Raw genomic sequence first — 13,852 nt, forward strand, 5'->3', positions numbered from 1 at the left:
GCATGGAAATTGAGTTTTTTTGGGTTTTTTTGTTTTGTTTTGTTTTTGTTTTTTTTTTTTTTGAGACGGAGTCTCGCTCTGTCGCCCAGGCTGGAGTGCAGTGGCCTGATCTCAGCTCACTGCAAGCTCCGCCTCCCGGGTTCACGCCATTCTCCTGCCTCAGCCTCCCGAGTAGCTGGGACTACAGGCGCCCGCCACCTCGCCCGGCTAGTTTTTTGTAGTTTTAGTAGAGACGGGGTTTCACTGTGTTCACCAGGATGGTCTCGATCTCCTGACCTCGTGATCCACCCGTCTCGGCCTCCCAAAGTGCTGGGATTACAGGCTTGAGCCACCGCGCCCGGCCGGAAATTGAGTTTTTGATCTATGTTTGCTAGTTGATCTTTATCATCACTGCTCTTAAGATGTGAACAGGTTCTTGAAGTGCTTTACTTAAGCCACCAATCAGATTCTACCTTTTCACTTCCCACTCCCTGCCCACTCACCAACCACGTGATACATACCCTATGCGCCTCTTGTTGGCCTATTAACAGCTGCTTGAAGGTATCGCCATTCATGTTATAGCTATTTACAGCTGAGGTTGGAAGACACCTACACACAAATATATTTGGTATATAGACACCTGGATTTTTTTTTTTAACTTTAAAAGATTAATTTGGTCTTTGGAATATGCAATATAGCTTATGTTTCTGTACCTCATGACTTTTCTGCAAAATGTATAGGGTTTAGCTTAGTGCTCTGTGCAGATTATGTACTCAGTTTATAACCTCTGGACTGTAGTGATTAAGAGCATAGTGTCAGCCAGGCGCGGTGGCTCACACTTGTAATCCCAGCACTTTGGGAGGCGGAGGCAGGCGGATCACGAGGTCAGGTGATCGAGACCATCCTGGCTAACGTGGGGAAACCCCATCTCTACTAAAAAAAATACTAAAAAAAATTAGCCAGGCGTGGTGGCAGGTGCCTGTAATCCCAGCTACTCAGGAGGCTGAGGTAGGAGAATGGCATGAACCCGGGAGGTGGAGCTTGCAGTGAGCTGAGATCACGCTACTGCACTCCAGCCTGGACAACAGAGCGGGACTCCGTCTCAAAAAATAAAAATAAAAAATAAAAAAGAGTGTAATGTCAATCTCAGTTTCACCATGTTGCACATGTTTTGAATGGTGAACTGGGAGTGGTACAGTACAGTTTTCAGACAGATTGAGTATGAATCCTGGCTTTACTAGTACCTCCCTTTGTGACTTAGGCAGATTATTTAACCTCTGTGTATATCAGTTCATTCATCTGTAAAATGGTGATTAAAAATGATTTTACCGGCCGGGCGCGGTGGCTCAAGCCTGTAATCCCAGCACTTTGGGAGGCCGAGACGGGCGGATCACGAGGTCAGGAGATCGAGACCATCCTGGCTAACACAATGAAACCCCGTCTCCACTAAAAATACAAAAAAATTAGCCGGGCGTGGTGGCGGCGCCTGTAGTCCCAGCTACTCGGGAGGCTGAGGCAGGAGAATGGCGGGAACCTGGGAGGTGGAGCTTGCAGTGAGCCGAGATCGCGCCACTGCACTCCAGCCTGGGCGACAGAGCGAGACTCCGCCTCAAAAAAAAAAAAAAAAAAAAAAAAAATGATTTTACCTCATTAAATTGTTATAATGAGAAAAGAGCTAATGCATGTAAGGAGAGCATAGAATAGTGCCTGGCACATACTAAACATTTAATAAATATTAACCATTAAAGTTATGATTCCAAAATAGCAGATGAAGCTTGTGACTTTTAAAAAATTATACATTATGATCAAGTGGGGTTTATCCCAGTAATGCGAGGATGGTTCACCTACAGAAAATCTATTAATATTTTAAAACAGAAAATCTATTATTTTATAACATCTTAAATGAGAAAAATAATGTTTATCTCAATTGATGTAGAAAAGGCATTTGATAAGGTTCAGTCTTTTTTATGCCTTAATATAAAGGATCTTTACAAAAATCTATAGAAAAATTTGGGGTGAATTTCTTTTAAGCTTACAAACAATACAGAATGAAGTATATAACACTTTACATGAAATAAAAATGTGTGCACACAGAGCCTCTGGCTTTTAGAAAAGACTCCCAGTAATCCTCAGTGATGCTGCTTAGGCCAATTGGAGGTCTTCATTTGGGGGTCTAACTGGGGCAAATTCTATCTCACTGTATTTATTTTAAATTACTTAATATAGGAATATTAGATTGATGGTGTTTAAACTCATGAAGAATACTTCTAAAAATTCAATACAAGTTTTTGAGTTTGGACTGAGAAAAACTAAGCTTCTTTCAAGTAGTTTTCATTTAAGTAATTACTCAAAGTTAGACATAAATTATCATTTTTGTTCATAATTTCTAACAATAATTAGAACTTTGCTATGTACTGAACACTTCTTATATACTAGCTCATTAAATTCTCACAATAACACTATAATGTACCATTACTATTCCTTTTTACAGATGGGAAATGGAAGATTAACTGAAGTTAAATAACATGCTTAATGTCATAAGCCAGATCTTAAAATTAGGTTTCCTTAACTCCAAAATATATGTTCTTAGCTAGTATACACTGCCTGGCATCTTCACAGCAGATTTATTAAAATTTCATTTGTATATATGCATGTAATCTGTGAGAACATATAAAATAAAAATTTTGCAGCAAGTTAATTATCTGCAACTACCTCCCCAATCCCAGTCTCGTCTGGATTAACTTGAGAATATCTTTCTGGACATATATTCACATATTTATATTCATTTATTTACATATATTTGTATAAATAGAATATGAGACTTTTAAAAACATACAAATACAATGGACCCTTAAGCAATGCAGGGGCTGAGGTGCCAACTCCATCCTCCTAACCCCCTGCCTACAGTTGAAAATCCATGTATAAGTTGATTAACACATTTTGTATGTTTATATGTATTATATACTGTATTCTTAAAGTAAGCCAGAGAAAATAAAATGTTAAGAAAAATCATAAGGAAGAGAAAATAAATTGACTGTTTGTTTGTAAGTGGATCATCATAAAGGTCTTTATCCTCATTGTCTTCATATTGAGTAGGCTGAGGAGGAAGAGAAAGGAGGGGTTGCGAGGCGAAAGTGGTGGAGGAGGTGGAAGGAGAGGCAGACACACTCAATATAACTTTTATTGAAAAAAATTCACATATAAGTGGTCCCATGCAATTCAGACCTGTGTTGTTCAAGGATCAACTGTATACATATACGGAAGGAGAACCTAATTGACTGTCATCTTAAAGTCACAGATTAATGTGTCAAATTAATGTATTTGTGTTGGTTGGTTAATATAAGTGCTTCTATGTGGCATATTTAGTCAATATGCCAGTGAAACTTAGTTTAAACTGGCTTAAGCAAAAAAGGGAACTCTTAAAGGCTCATAACTGAAAAATCTTGAGTACAGCTGACTTCAGGCCCTGTTGGAATTCAGGTTGTGAGATGATCTTCCATGCCAGGAATCTGACTCTCCTCTGCTCTGTTTTCCTGTATTTTGACTTCATTTTCAAACAGGCTTTCCCCATGTGTTTGCAAAGATGGAGCTAGCAGTCCAGGCCTACATTCTATTACCATAACAATTCTTCTGGAAACAGCTTCCCAAATAGCTCCAGAAAAAATCTTTGAAAGACTTTTTATTAGGAATGTGTTTGGCTGTAAGTGGTAGAAAATTATAGTGGTTTAAGAAATAAGAGTACACTTTTTCCTTATATCAAGAGGTTTCCTCCATAGTCTGGAGCTGATAGAGTAGCTCACTTGTGTCAAGGATCCAGGTTTTTTATTTTCTGCCCTGCCATCTTTAGAATGTTGCCTGCATACTATATGGTGACCGGTTACCATATAGCTGTAGCTTGTCCAGAAATCCTGTCAATATTCAAAGCAAGAAAATGGAGGAAAGAAGGTGCATTAGCAGTATCTGTTCCCTTAATCAGGAAAGTAAAAGCTTTCCTAGAAGCCTGCTTAACAAACTCCTGCTCATATGTCATCGTCCAGAACTGTGTCATATGTGGCCTCCTAGCTGCAAAACAAGCTAAAGTGAGTATTTAGCTTTTCTATTCTATATAATAAAGTCAGATAAGGAAAAGAGGGTTGAGGGCATATATTGGGTTAGCCATCCCATTTTCTGTCCCTTGTCTGTTTCATGACTGGAGCCAGTCATGGTGCTCAGGGAGGAGGATATCATTTGATTGGCCAGGCCTGGGTCAGGTGCCCATCCTTAGGAGTTGGGAGATTGCAATCAAGCCTAATCAAACGACTTGGTTTGGGAGTGAAAGGGGGTGGTTCCCTAGAAGTCAGGGAATACTGGGCAGAATAAAACACTGTGATGTTTCGAGTTTATTATCTCTTTTCTACAACTCAAAATCTTGAATGAAGGGAAGTATAGCTGCCACAGCCCATGTATCTATTAAAGAAGATAGTTCTTCAACTGACCTGTTGATAGGATTGAAAAGTCTATTGTCTGCTCTTAGTCCTTTTGTTCTTCTCTTATAATAAGGTTTAGGTCTTCAGTTTTCCTCAGTTTATTCCCACCTAATTGTGTCAGAAATAGATAACAATATTTTTGCTCAAGTGAAGATAGTCCTGTCTCCTGACAGGAACCATATCTTACATTTAGCAGACTCTAAGGATCTTAGAGAGTTCATTCAGTTCAAACTTATTTTATAGGTGGGGGTTTATGTCACCCCAGAGTGCTTACTATTGTGTACTCACTGTGCATGCTCATTTAATGTTACTGACTGATCATCGCAGCTTCTTTGCTGCCAACTAAGGTCTAAAACTTATATGTAGTTGGATGAAAACTAATAGGAACGTCTGCTCAGGACACTTGCACAGTTCAGCTGACTCTGCTGTAGCAAGCAGCATGCTGCAGTTAGCTTATGATGACTGTGGCATATTGTTTAGGGCCACTCACCCAAGTCCGGAAGCTCATCTTTGCTTCATTTAATTAATCATAGTCATTAATAGAGCACTCTTTATACCCCTTCCTGTCCTCATGATTCAGCACTGGTACCCACTCACTCCCACATTGCTAAGTTACTTATAAACTTGCAGAACAAACAGAAAATGGAGCAGTTTATTTGAAAGGAGAAAATTTAACATGGGTGAATGTTAGAAGAATTGGCAAAAATATTTCCAAATGAGATGTTTAGGGCATTTTTTTTTCTTTTGAGACAGGGTCTTGCTCTGTCACCCAGACTAGAGCGCATAGCTCATTGCAGCCTCAACTTTCCAGGCTCAAGCAATCTTCATACCCGAGCCTCTCGAATAACTGGGACTACAAGCACATGCCACCCTGCCTAACCTATTTTATTTTATTTTATTTTATTTTATTTTATTTTTATTTTATTTTATTTTTATTTTAAGAGAGAGGGTCTTCTGGCTGGGCATGGTGGCTCATACCTGTAATCCCAGCACTTTGGGAGGCCAAGGCAGGCGAATCAGTTGAGGTCAGGAATTCAAGACCAGCCTGGTCAACATGGTGAAAGCCTGTCCCTACTAAAAATACAAAGAAAATTAGCCAGGCGTGGTGGTGGGCACCTGTAATTCAGCTACTCGGGAGGCTGAGGCAGGAGAATTGCTTGAACCAGAGGTTGCAGTGAGCCAAGATCGTGCCACTGCACTCTAGCCTGGGTGACAGAGTGAGACTCAAAACAAAACAAAACAAAAACACAAAAACCAAGAGACAGGATCTCCCTGAGTTGCCTAGTCTTGACTTCCTGGGCTCAAGCAGTTCTCCCACCTTGGCCTCCCAAAGGGTTATGATTATAGGCATGAGCCACCGTGCCCAGTCTAGGGCATATTTCTAAGCATTCTGACTTTTTTTTTTTTTTTTTTTTTTTTTGCTTATTCAGATTGATTCTAATGCATTTAAGAGAAATGTAAACTTCTTGTTTGTTGCTGATATCCTGGCCCAAATGGTTTTAACCTAATGGCTGGTGAGTTAGAGGGAAGAATGTGAACTTAGAAATGCAGTATCTGTAGCACTTCATCTTTCCTGTGGAGCCAGTGGTAGAAACTAAAATTTTAATGGTTGTCTTTCTGAAGAAGCATTGGTATTAATAAACTGACACAGAAAAGGAGAAAGTATGTAATATGACTGTTCTAGGCTGAAATTATGCTTTTATGTTTATTGTATTTGTTGGGGTGTGCTTTTATAAAGAAAGGTGAAATTTGGTGGAGGGAGAAATTTAAAATTTCAGGTAGCCTTAACATCCACTAATTTTATTTTCTCTAGCCACTCATTCCATACCCAGTTGTCTTCAAGTCTTAAAAATTCTGCCTTTTAATTTGTTCTCTATCCCCATTCACTGGTATATAGAACTACTTATTTGCCTGTCTTCCTTGCCCACCACAGGAGTCTTTTTCATCTTCATTACTTCAATAACTAACCCAGGCCCTGACATTGGATAGTTTCTAAATGAGTATCAATGATATTAGGAGGTAAGGATGTGTGTACTGGTGCAGTTTAACAGATAAGAAAGCCAAAGCCTGAGTGACTTACCGAAGTCTAGTAATGGCAAGGATAGGATTCAAACTCATGTCTTCTAGTACTTCTTCCAGTATTCCCTTTGCTAAGCTATGACATACTTTCACCACAAAAATAGGATGAGTAGTTTCACTTTGAGAGTGGAAGGGAAAGAACTGTTTATGGTGAGACAATTCAGTTGTACGAATTGTCTGGAATTTGGCTGCCAACCTGCACAGGCTAGTAAAAAAGAAGACAGCTATTCACAGTAAAAATTTTTTTGGAATATCAAATTACTTCACTTTACACAGTAACAAAATTCTTGTATAAAACACATGTAAATTAAGTTATAAGTTAAAGCCTCTCCCCCATCACTCTCCACCTCTCCTTATTTTGACTGATACAGATAATTTCAGAGCTTTATAGACTCACACATTTCTAAACAAGAAATACTTAGGCTGGGCATGGTGTCTTACACTTGTAATCCTAGCACTTTGGGAGGCCAAGATGGGAGGATCTCTTGAGCCCAAGGGTTTGAGATCAGCCTGGGCAACATAGGGAGACCCTATCTCTCCAAAAAAAAAAAATTTAAAAAAAGTTAGTGAGGGCCGGCTGTGGTGGCTCAAACCTGTAATCCCAGCACTTGGGGAGTCCAACGTGGGCAGATTGCCTGAGCTCGGGAGTTCGAAACCAGCCTGGGCAACATGGCGAAACCCCGCTCTACTAAAAATACAAAAAATTAGCCGGGCGTGGTGTCAGGCGCCTGTAATCCCAGCTACTCTGGAGGCTGAGGCAGGAGAATCGCTTGAACCTGGGAAGTGGAGATTGCAGTGAGCTGAGATCACACCACTGCACTCCAGCCTGGACAACAGAGCGAGACTCTGTCTCAAAAAAGAAAAAAAAAGTTAGCCAGCCATGGTGTCACATGCCTGTAGTCCCAGCTACTCAGAAGGCTCAGGTAGGAGGGTCACTTGAGGCTGGGAGTTCAAGGCTGCAGTGAGCTGTGATCGTGCCACTACACTTCAGCCTGGGCAATAGAGCAAGACTCTGTCTCTTAAAAAAAAGAAAAGAAAAGAAAAGAAATACTTCTCTTTTTATTACCAAGGAATAGCAAGTTGGTCTACAGATACTTGAATGCCAAATATGCTGTATGGGCTCTGTGCATATATGTAATTTTTTTATCCAAAGTAATCTTATCAAGACTCACACAAGGCTGGGTGCAGTGGCTCACACCTGTACAAATCCCAGCACTTTGGGAGGCCAAGGAGGCCAATGGCTCAAGCTCAGGACTTTGAGACCAGCCTGGGCAACGTGACAAAACCGTGTCTCTACAAAAATACAAAAATTAGCTGGTTATGGTGGTGCGCACCTGTAGTCCCAGCTACCTGGGAGGCCAAGGTAGCAAGATCGCTTGAGCCCAGGAGGTGGAGGCTGCGGTGAGCTGAGATCACACCACTGCACTTCAGCCTGAGTGATAGAGCAAGACCCTGTCTCAAAACAACAACAACAACAAAAAGACATACAATTTATAACTAAAGTAAACTTCAGAAATCAGATGGTCCAACACCCTCATTTTATACTTAAAAGATACCAAGGTTGAGACATGTTGATTTATCTAATTAGTTAGTGAGGACACAGAGCTAGAACCTCCATCTAATCTTATCTCTATTACTCTTTGATCCTGAAGAAAACTTATATATAATGAATAATTACCTCCTGATGATTATGAGGTATCTTCTTGGTGCGTTTTTTTTGTTGTTGTTTTTTTTGGGGGGGTGGATTTTCCTACGTGGCTTTTGTTTGAAGGAGGAAGATATATAAAATTATTGACATTAAATAGTTGTCCTAGCGGAATTCTGAGGCTATGACTAAGGTCCAAGGAAACCTTTTAGTGTTCTGCTTCTCCTGTTTCTGGTGTTGTGGAGAGCTTGACCCAATGAGACCTGCTTGTATTGCTGTTCGTGCTGCTGTTTCTGGCCTTCCAGTGCTCAAATGGCAGGAGCTTTCTGTGATATTTTGAATTTTCATCTGCTGACAAACCAGAAAATACAAGGCAGACTACCCACAGGAAATTTATATAAGAGTTTGCAAGTAAAACTTCCTTCCAGTTTGCCTTGAAAGTAACACAGTGTTGGTGAGATGGTCAAATTCTCCCAAATATAAGCCAGACTGCCTTCCCCTCACCACCCCACCCCTTTTTGAAGTTCTGCTCTCTTGTTAATAGACCATTAATGATGTAGTAACAAAATGTAAATGCCCTGACCCTAAAGTGATATGATGAGGCAGTGTCTGCAGAAGAGATCAGGACCAGATAAAGATACCACACAGTTCACAGATGGCTTTTAAATTGTTTTTCAAATGAGAGAAACATATATGTTTTTAAAACTCTCTTTTTAGTTTTTCCCACAAATATAATCATAGTGAAGCAGTCTGGGCGTTATATAAAACAAGAAGCCCAGGAACTATGAAAGGCTGCTCTAGTCTGAGATTATATCCTAAAAGTTCAAAGTTTTATAGGGAACCCCTGAAGAAACAGAGGATGTAAAAAGGATTTAGAGAAGCTGGGCACAGTGGCACGTGCCTTTGGTCCCAGCTACTTGGGAGGCTGAGGTGGGATGATCACTTGAGCCCTGCCTGGGCAACATAGCAAGACTCCATTTCTTTAAGAAAAAGAAGCAGCAGCAGCACTTAGAGCTAATGGGAAGAGATCAGATCCAGATAAAATATAGTTTATGGCACTTGAGTCTCTTCACTTTCCCAATCTTAGTGAAGGTCAGGGGTCATTACTCCTAAAGTTAGGTTTTCTTTAGGCTAGGCTTTGACTTTTTTTTGTTTTTAGAATCTCATTCTGTCACCCAGGCTAGAGTGCAGGGGCATAAGCACGGCTTACTGCAGCCTCAACCTCCTAGGCTCAAGCAATCCTCTCACCTCAGCTGTCTGAGTAGCTGGGACTACAGGCATGTACCACCAGGCCTGGCTAATTTTGAAGTTTTTTGTAGCAATGGCATCTCACAATGTTTCCCAGGCTGGTCTCAAACTTGCAAGCTCAAGCAGTCCTTCTGCCTCGGCCTCCCAAAGTGCTGGGATTACAAATGTAAGCCACCGCACCCAGCCTTAGCCTTTGACTTTATTGTTATTTGAGTTGATTTTCATAGGCTTTGACCTACCAAACTTTCTGACCACAGAAAGGTTACAAGTAGACGCCAAGTCTAAAACTCATTAGGAAAATCATTTACCCCACTAAGAGATTAGTTTGTTTTTTTTTAAGTGGTGTGAAAGTCAAGCCAATAATAATTTGGCCATAAGTCTAGAACTTTCAAAGCTTGAGGAAAAAATTCTCTGCCATGTGGTTATATTAAGCATTGGAAGACAGGGAGTGTCTAAACATTTTTTGTCACCTTCCTTAATTCTGCCTTTTTTACGTTAGAGATAAAGAATTTACTTGTGTGAGAGACAGAGCAATGATGCCATTTACCTGCTCTGTCCCCTGACACTTCTAGCAGTAAAATGGAAGCTTTATAAGCCCTATGGCTTCTCAGGTCGTTAAAGCCACCTCTCTGCTTCACGGAAGTCAGATATGGCCATGTGGATATGCCTACCACTTACGAAGGCAATTATTGAGTGAGAAATCAATGCTAAAGACAATTCAGATTGAACCAGTGGTGTCAAAACCAGTGGTGTACTTTATTAAAGGTTCTGTAAGTTCTTGCATGTCCTTTGGCTCCTTTAGGACTAGTATCTCAGCACCTTTTATGGTAATATCATAAGACATAGTTCACATGCTTATAGTTTACGTGCTTTGCGTGTGACCCAGGTTTTAAAACCTTTCAATCTTTTCTCTCCCACCCCTAGGCGTGTTTGATTATCATTCTTGCCAAAGCATTTAAGATGTAAGGCTAAAACCCGTTTTTGGCCATGCTCTGAGCCCACATTGTTTCTATAACCTCAAGCTTCTGTACCTCATTGGGGATTTTGGGCTTTATTTTGAAGCCTCCTGTGTACCCATGATAAATAAATGTGCATGCCTTTTCTCCTATTTAAAAAAAAAAAAAAAAAAAAATGGCTAGCAGGAGTGCCATATTTACAATTCGTTTTCATTTTTTATAGGCTCTTTTGTGCTTTCCCCTACAGTGGGTAATCATGCAATATAAAAATATACGGGGCCAGACGTGGTGGCTCACGCCTGTAATTTCAGCACTTTGGGAGGCCGAGGCGGCAGATCACTTGAGGTCAGGGGTTCGAGATCAACCTGGCCAATATGGTGAAACCCCCATCTCTACTAAAAATGCAAAAATTACCTGAGCGTGGTGGCACACACCTGTAATCCCAGCTACTCAGGAGGCTGACCACAGAAGAATTGCTTGAACCTGGAAGGCAGAGGTTGCAGTGAACCGAGATGGCGCCACTGCACCCTAGCCTGGGCAAGAGAGCGAGACTCCATATCAAAAGAATAAATAAATAATAAAATAAAAAAATAAAAATGCTATGGGAAGTTAGTAACAATTGTTGCTTTTGAAGACTGGTTAATGAAGGGAAAACTCATTCTCTTCGAGTTTAGACACACATTGCCTTTTGAGCTGAGTACTTACCTTGTCATAAGTTGGCTGTATTCCATAGCTGTTCACATAGAGACTCACTTAAATATTTGAATTTTTAATTTTTTCACAGCCATCTCTTCCTGTACTCTATACCCTGTCTAGCCAGGCTACACATGAAGCTGTTCATCTCCTTTGCAGGATGTTGGTCTTTGATCCAGTAAGTAGTGTTTGTTTTTATGTATTTTTAACGAATTACAAATACATGTGTTCGAGAGAAACAGTGTGGTTTTGAATAGATTGGCAATGTAAATAATTACTTTTCAAAACATAAACTTCAGTCCCCCATATCATATGTATCATGCACGCTCATCACACAGAAGTTTGATTATTAACACATAAGAATCTAGGGGAAGAGATAAGGAGCTGGATCTTATGTACCTCTTATTTCTTATCTCAATATTTGTAAAAGGAATTTGACACCAAGTTAAATCAAGACAAAATAATTTTTTGTTTGTTTTGAGACAAGGTCTTGCTCTGTCACCCAGGCTGGAGTGCAGAGGTGTGATCTCAGCTCACTGTACCCTCAACCCCTCAAGCAGTCCTCCTACCCCAGCCCCTTGAGTAGCTGGGACTACAAACATGCTCAGCTGATTTTTAAGTATTTTGTAGAGAAGAGGTCTCACTATATTGCTCAGGCTGGTTTGAACTCTTGGGCTCAAGTGATCCTTTTGCCTCGGCCCCCCAAAGTGCTGGGATTACAGATGTGAGCCACCACGCCCAGCTAGGACACAAAGTTTTTTAAGATTATTTGAAAAAAATCTGACCATTATATTGCATAAGAAAATGTTTGCTCTGGGTTTTTGAGATGGAAGCTTTTCCCAATACCCTTTCTGGACTTGACTCTTCTGGAACATACTACAAATTATACTGTAAGTTCAGCTCTTCATTTATTCATTCATCCAAAGAATATTTATTATTCATATCTATGCCGATAACTATTGTCAAAGAAGACTTACAAATGGAAGCGTTTAGAAAAGAAAATTTAACTTGCCGAGAATACAAAGTTACCAAATACAAAAAATACCAGATATTTAAAAGATAAAACAACCACAAAATTACCAGAGTTACTAAGTTTACGTTGGTCCATTTGTAGTGAGAAAGCTGCAACTTTCTCAGAAGATATCAAATTCACAATCCTTCAGACATCAGCACAGCAAAAATTAGGGATAAAAATAATTCTGTTAGAGTCCTGGTTTGTGAGAAACAGTCAAGGTTTTTTTATTTGGGGGACCAGAACCAATTAGGGTGACCCAAGTTATTTTTGTAATGTCTCAGGGTACAATTTAGATTGCTTATGTGTTTATTTTGGTGTTTTTTGCTGCTGTTTTCTGTTTTTTACTGTGGTGTATTAGTCCGTTTTCATGCTGCTGATAAAGACATACCCAAGACTGGGCAATTTACAAAAGAAAGAGGTTTAATTGGACTTACATTCCCACATGACTGGGAAGCCTCACAATCATAGTGGAAGATGAGGAGGAGCAAGTCACGTCTTACATGGATGACAGCAGGCAGAGTCAGAGCTTATGCAGGGAAACTCCCCTTTTTAATACTGTCAAATCTCATGAGACTTACTGTCACGAGAACATCACAGGAAAGACCTGCCTCCATGATTCAGTTACCTCCCACCAAGTCCCTCCCATAGCACCTGGGAATTCAAGATGAGATTTGGGTGGGGACACAGCCAAACCATACCATGTGGTATGTGAAGTGCTTAGTGATACTATAGGCCTGACAAAGGCTTATATTCTTATGGAATATTCTTATGGAACCTATATAAGTAACTACACAGTCCATTTAAAAATAAAGAAATTAGGCTGAGCATAGGGCACAGTGACTCACACTTATAATCCCAGCACTTTAGGAGGCTGAGGCGGGAGAATTCCCTGAGCCCAGGAGCTTAAGACCAGCCTGGGCAACTTAGGGATTAACAAAATTAAAAATTTTTTAAATTAGCTGGGCGCGGTAGCACTTGCCTGTAGTCCCACCTACTCAGGAAGCTGAGGTGGGAGGATGGCTTGAGCCCAGGAGGTTAAGGCCAAGGCCACAGTGAGCCATGAGCTCCCCATTGTACTCCATCCTGGCAAGGGAGACAGAGCGAAACCCTGTCTCAAAAAGAAAGAAATTAATTTATTTAATGCACACTACATAATAAATAACCGTTTTTATCACTGTGTTATTAACAAAGCCAACAAGTTTGTTACTTTGTTACAGAATTATTTTTAAATTGGCCTGATGCTTTATTCGCTTTTGATCTATATTAAGGATTTTTTTTTTTATTTCCAGTTCTGAGAGTTCAATCAGAACAAGAAACCATTTAAAGAAAGTTTTTTTCTGATTGTAACCTGTTAAATTGAAAGTCAGAAATACATTAAGAAGGAAATGAGGTGTGTGTGTGTGTCAGGGTCTCACTCTGTGGCCCAGGCTGGAGTACAGTGGCATGATCTCGGCTCACCGCAACCTCCACCTCCTGGGTTCAAGAGATTCTCCTGCCTCAACCTCCCGAGTACCTGGGATTACAGATGTGTGCCACCACACCCACCTCATTTATTTTTATATTTTTGGTATAAACAGGATTTCACTATGTTGGCCAAGCTGGTCTCGAACTCCTGACTTCAAGTGTTCCACCTGCCTCGGCCTCCCAAAGTGCTGGGATTACAGGCATGAGCCACTTTTTAAATATCCATGAAGAACAGACCATTGACCATATTTAAATCAGTGTATTTATTTAGTCCATTTAGTCTGAGGTAACTAGTTATTCTTGTTTT

General features: G+C 40.3%; 2 protein-coding genes across 2 annotated transcripts in view; both read left to right on the plus strand.

Moving 5' to 3' along the window:
- TMEM199 (transmembrane protein 199) overlaps positions 1 to 13,852 on the plus strand; it is a 345,481-nt gene that overhangs the window by 145,663 nt on the left and 185,966 nt on the right. The window lies entirely within an intron of this gene.
- NLK (nemo like kinase) overlaps positions 1 to 13,852 on the plus strand; it is a 153,059-nt gene that overhangs the window by 131,635 nt on the left and 7,572 nt on the right. The window contains exon 8 of the mRNA XM_050763206.1: positions 11,158 to 11,244. Coding sequence (XP_050619163.1) covers positions 11,158 to 11,244 — 87 coding nt within the window. The remainder of the gene's footprint in view (positions 1 to 11,157; positions 11,245 to 13,852) is intronic.

The sequence above is a fragment of the Macaca thibetana genome, chromosome 16, assembly GCF_024542745.1.
Source record: "Macaca thibetana thibetana isolate TM-01 chromosome 16, ASM2454274v1, whole genome shotgun sequence".
Classification (NCBI taxonomy): domain Eukaryota; kingdom Metazoa; phylum Chordata; class Mammalia; order Primates; family Cercopithecidae; genus Macaca; species Macaca thibetana.